The sequence below is a fragment of the Corvus brachyrhynchos genome, unplaced genomic scaffold, assembly GCF_000691975.1.
Source record: "Corvus brachyrhynchos isolate BGI_N302 unplaced genomic scaffold, ASM69197v1 scaffold44, whole genome shotgun sequence".
NCBI classification, from domain to species: domain Eukaryota; kingdom Metazoa; phylum Chordata; class Aves; order Passeriformes; family Corvidae; genus Corvus; species Corvus brachyrhynchos.
The window spans coordinates 5,259,211-5,265,210 of record NW_008238359.1 but is presented as its reverse complement, the minus strand read 5'-3'; the positions used below and the strand labels follow the sequence as shown (position 1 = coordinate 5,265,210).

Here is a 6,000-nt window from a genome sequence, read left to right as displayed (position 1 = left end):
CCCATCAATAGCACAGGCTGGGCACTGACAGCCTGGCACCATCTCTATGGAAAAGTGCTTGGGGCTCCTGACGGATGGCAAGCTGGGCATGAGCCAGCTGTGTGTCCTGGCAGCAAAGAGGTCAACAGCACCCTGGGCTGGAGAAGCAGGAGCAGAGGTTGGAGAACCAGCAAAGGATTATTCCCCAATAGCCCACACTCATCAGCCTGTACCTGGAAACTGTTCAGGTTTGGTTCCTGCACTGTAGGAAAAATAACAAAAGGAGGCAAGTTGAGAGTTGTACTACTGGGATGGTTGGGGATCTGGTGAGCACAATATGAGGGATCTCGGCGTTCTCAGCCTGGAGAAGAGGTTCCTCTGAAGACAACTAATAACAGACCCCCAGTGCTTATAGGAAGATCATCAAGGCAGAGCTAAGATTTTCAGAGCCACATGTAGTAACAGGATGAGTGACAGCAGGCTGATGTTGAAACAAGAGAGGGTCAAACAGGTTATCAGGAAAAGTATTTTGCTCAGGAGGACAGCTGAGCTGTGGAACAGGTTTCCTAGAAAGCCTCTGCAAACTCCATCCTTGGAGATTTTTGAGATTCAATTGGATAAATCCCCAAGCAACCCTGTCTGGCCCTATAGCTGACTCTGAATTACCATGTTGGTCTGTGATGCTCTCTGTATATGATTTACTTTTCCTCCTTTCCAGAGGAGAGAGAAGTGACCTCTCTGAGACACCCACTGCAGTGGGATTCTCACCACTGGCATTACCACCAGCAGAACAAGACATTACCACAGGCATTACCACCAGAACACAGTGAGGGAGTATTTTTCTCCTAGCTGTTAAGTCTTCAGAGAAGAGCTCTGGTCTTCTCCTTTCATATATACCTAGAAAAAACACTCAGTTTTTGGGTTAAACATGCTTTCACCAGTAATTTTCCAAACAGGTACCTCGGGCTTATTATACAATGGAGCATTTTCCTGTGCAAGTGCTCAGGAGTCCTAAGTGCAGGCTTAGTGCCACAGAAGCATAACTGCCTAACATGTCCTGGTACAGATTTCACAATAATCACAATGTATTATTTACATAATACATCTTCTGAAATGCTTACCACACTATGGCCAATCTTCATTTAGTAACAGTAGGGTTATCAAGCTGCAAAATGCTCAGGTGGCCCCTTCTTGTTTTACATTTCAATAATTTCAATATTAGTTTTGATTTTGAATCTACACTTTTATTACATCTTAAATTTAAATTAATTTGATTTGCACATTCTTCGGGACCTGAAAGCGTTTCACACAAAATTATCAAAACGCAGATACAAAAATTAAACAAGCTACCCAGCAGCTGCTGAGAATTCCAGAAGGATGCCAAATTCTCTTAAAGTCTATAGAGAAATGATGGAAAAAACCAAAGATCAAGAAAGGATGCACTACTGAGAAGGAAAAAATGAAAAAGAGGAACTGTTCAAATGTATAATCAATAAGAAATCAGTGAAGCAGGACTGTATAGATGACAAGGGTAATATTGTGTTGAAACACTGCCAAAAGAAAGCAATTAATTCTTTCACTCACTATTCATAAAGGAACATGAAGTTAGTGCCATGAAATGACAGATAATTCACAAATTAGGACAGAAAAATACTGAAGGTACAGAAGTTAAAAACAAATCAGCATGTCTTGTTGGAGAGAATCAGGAAACATGGCTGCAATCTGCATGAATTTTAGAAAAAGATTTTGATCTTGTGCACATATCTCCAAATATGCAATGATTAAGGTATACAAAGAGTAAGCTGACTAGTATTTTCTTATGCAACAGTGAAAAGCTTGGTCTGCTAGTGCATAACTAGAGGTGAGCAATACTTTGAATGATTTTTTTTTTTGCTCATTTTACATGCTGTGATAAAAGGACACAACACTAAGTAAAGAAACAGTACAGACTGAAAGGAAAGAACAAAGACATCAAACACAATGCAAATGACCTCTGCCCATTTTCAGAAGCATAAACTTGTCACGATGAAGAAACATCTATATCTGACTGCAGTGAATCACAGATTTAGGGCTGAGATGCTTAATAGACTAATCCTGTAAAAATCTGAAATGAATTAACTTATTCACAGTGGTATATAAAATACTATATTTCTATTCAAATTCGTTCTGATGAAGTTACACTGGGGAGGGTGAATGTGGGGGGTTTGTATCTATTCGGTTTTCTTTTATATATATATCTATATATTTACTATCTCATGTGAATTGGAAGGAATTAAGAGTAAAGTAACAAAAAATTGTGGATGACACAAAAACTGCAAGGAATTCTCATTAGGGTAAAAACCAACAGGCAACGGCTGAACAGAAGCGGATTTGCAACAAGTTGCAAATAACTGAAGCGCATATTAGGCAAATAAAAATATACATTTCTACACCAAAAAAAAGCCAAAACTAAATTCTCCAACATTGACTTGAATTTTACTATGCTGAGATTCTGCAAATAGAAAATGTCAAAGAAATTTTGAGTTCTAGTTTCATTTTGATTTGATTTTGCTAACACCAGTTGATTCTTAAGCTGTTTTATCTATACACTTGGGTTAAAGAAGACAAGGAGTCATCAACCCAGCAACCAAGTGCCTTTCCAGTACTGTTTAGTACTCTGTATAAATTATTGGTCATCATCCTATGTGACTGGAACACAGGGTCCCTAGCCAATAAAGAAAACCTCAAATAGGCACAGCTTTGCAGGCAGCAATTTTTTACTGCTTAAATAACACATCACAAAACAATGCTACTGCTGTATAAGGTTTTTTTCATTTCTCTTATTAAAAGAATATTTCTCTATCTGCTGAAATCTATGCAAATGCATTGACATGAATACAATTTGACATAGATGAACTTGTGCTGATTCACCAGGGCCAGGATTTCCCCCTCAATGTTGAATTAAACAAACTGTGAGTGGGAAAGCATTATCTATGAGAAACAATGAATGAGCACAGCACATAGCAGAAAAAATTTCCTGAACTGAGTTCCATCAGAAGAATACACTTCCTCGAGGGAAAATTTCCGAAATGTTTTGGGGTTTTTTAACATCGACATGGAACATGTAGATAAAGCATTCCTACAGGTACTGAAATGTACTGCTACATGTGAGTCGGTTACGGGCACATTTTGACAGCTTTCAATTTGCTTACAACAGTAGAATCAGTACTACCTGAAAAAACAATTTGTTTAAAGTCTTCTAAGATTTATGGTGCATTTTGCCTTGTCACTTATGTGCATAATACATTTATTCTCTTCTCTGTAAAAGGCTTGTCAAAGAAATATAATACACTGCCTTCATAAAATGATAGTTTTCCAGAGGAATGCTTTGTTAACTTTAGTCTCAGAAATATATGACAAAAATGGAAAAATTAAGATGATGGAAATATAATTATTATAGCAGTTGTATTGGTTAACTCCAGAAAGATGTATGGTGAATGAAAGTCCTTATATGAACTTTCAGCTAAATAAATGTGATTTAAATTTGTCATACTCACCATAAGAAGTCTATCTCCAACCTGCAATCTCCCATCTTTTTGCGCAGCTCCCCCATCAATAATCTTGGTGACATAAATGCTGTTGTCTCCAGGGATGTGTTGGTTTCCCACTCCTCCTGCAATACTGAATCCCAGACCTGGAAAAGATATTGTAAACAAAACATTAGCGATACAACATTTAACATTAAAGAGAAGTGGAAGAGTAGCATATACACTGTAAACTTTGAGTATTTCTTTGAAAAATACAAACAGCATACTCTTTCACTTTCCCTGAAAGGTCAGGGACAAAACTAGAGTAAGGAAATTCTATGTCACTCACAATGGAAGGTAGAGACAAAAATAATTGCATCACAGTGATGATTCTATGCACCCTCCTCACTGGGGTCCAGTGCAGCCTACGTCAAGAGGTTATGGCCCAGCTTGCCATGGCCAGCAATAAAACTCTGAAACTTGGAATTTATTTTGTTAAATATTGGTATAAAATACATCACCATCTGTCAGAACAAAATGAAAGATGCTCTGATTGTCCACACAATTTGAAAAATACTTGGAAAGGTCTAGCACAGGTTTTGCAAATTTATGTAGTACCACAGTAAAGGGTCATTGAAAATAAAAGAGAAAAGGTGCAGATGTTTGATTTTAAGTGTGGGTTTTTTTCTAGGACACAAATCTTTGGCTATGGATACATAAAGTAAGAAAGCAATAGTCCTTTGTACATATGTAATTTCTATTCAGTGATCTGTGAAATTCCTAGATAAACACTCAAAATCCCAAACTTTGGAACAATGTCAATAATACATGCTGACATCATTCAAGAAAAGGAAGGTAAAATAAACAGATGTTGGGGGAAGAAAAAAAGACAGTTCTCCCCTTTTCCTGTATTTCTTATCCTCTGACACATTGCACATATAGAGAAATCACTGCTTTAATTTTTTGGAACATTTTTATCTCTCAATCAAAGAAAAGACAGAAATCACTGTGCTTGATTTCCCATAAAAATTAACTTCATACAGCTAACTTTTCAGAGATTGTATAGCTAATGGGAACTTCCAGCTGAACAGAGAAGCTGTTATTGACAATAACCTGCTTAGATTATTGCTTCAGCTAGGGATTTCTCTTTTAGCTGTACAGAAAAACAGTTATATCTATTTAGAGAGTAATCACTGGTTTTATCTATGAAATCTATGCTGTTCACTCATTCCTAAAAGAAACATGTTGGTAGTAGCTGTAGCCTGAGCAGTAAAATGCAGTAGTAAAAAGTGAGTTGCCTGAAATCTGGCATTTCATCACAAACTCAAAAGGGAGACTGCTTGGACAATAAAAATTAAGGGACAGTATATTTAATACACAAAACATTTTTTTAGCAGCTGTATGAGTACAGGGATAGGGGGATTTTGAGTGAATTAAATATTTTAAATTTTTTTTCCCCACATTATTTTCATCTGATCGTTATTTTAGCTTCAAAAAGATGTGAGGTCAGATACCATAATGGACTACTTAATGGATAGTGCCAAAGCAGTAAATTACAAAAAGAAACCTTTGAATTTATATCTCAGATTGAAACACTACTTAATTAATTGACTATTAACAATACACATGAAGTTAATTCAGAAGTATGGGGTAATTAAAATAAAGCTTTACTGAATTTCCAGCTAAAGCTGGCAATCACTGTTACTGTTTATGTGCTACTGTCACTACAAGAATTAAAAGATTACAATTTTTCAGCATGGAAGAATTTTTTCTGGGGACTACTAAGAAAGAAGAGAAAAGATATTCTAGTAAAACATCAAGAACGGAAATTTTATTTAAAACACTATTTGTGGACAAGGAACAATGACTGAATAATATTTCTTGGTGACATAATTATAATGAATTTGATCCAAACTCCATCTGTATAGGCTTCTACCAGTAAAGATCTGAGAGTATTCCAGAATGATGGTGGGAGCAAATGAGTAGGCTAGACCTCAGCCAGAGGGCTTTCTTCAGCTCCACTGCTCACCTAGGGCATGACCTCGGGAAGATTAGGTGTGCTTTGATCCCCTTCTCTTCCCTTTACTGACACTGCACACGTGTAAAGGGCAAGGTCATTTCTGGACACACAACTGGCCTGTACTTTGCACAAAGAGGGTCCTAATTCAGCCTGGTCCTGCTGCAATACAAGCAAGTAGCAGCCAAGATAATCACTTGCATTTTCTGCAGTGCTGAGTGGGGTGCTTGGCTTGCTGTTTGCATGGCTGTAGCACAACAGATATACAAACACATAGAACAAAAGAGCACTAACACAGGCTACTCCCATTTCATGATGCTCACCTACCATGAAAGGAATAACTTTTTCTACTACAGTCTACATAAAATTTAGATGTGATACACTGAGTGGGCCTACACTGTGTTTATAAGCAGGGTCTGACTTTGGGCATCCAAAAAACCAGCAGTGATTATAGAAAGGTTTAAAAGAGCAGAACAAGATGAGGTAACACTGTGGGGA

The 6,000-nt window shown here is 37.3% G+C and overlaps 1 protein-coding gene across 27 annotated transcripts in view; it reads right to left on the bottom strand.

Annotated features, from left to right (window-relative positions):
• DLG2 (discs large MAGUK scaffold protein 2) overlaps positions 1-6,000 on the bottom strand; it is a 1,005,290-nt gene that overhangs the window by 281,162 nt on the left and 718,128 nt on the right. For all 27 annotated transcript variants that reach the window (XM_017735865.1, XM_017735859.1, XM_017735860.1 and 24 more), the window contains one exon: positions 3,516-3,652. In XM_017735865.1, coding sequence (XP_017591354.1) covers positions 3,516-3,652 — 137 coding nt within the window. The remainder of the gene's footprint in view (positions 1-3,515; positions 3,653-6,000) is intronic.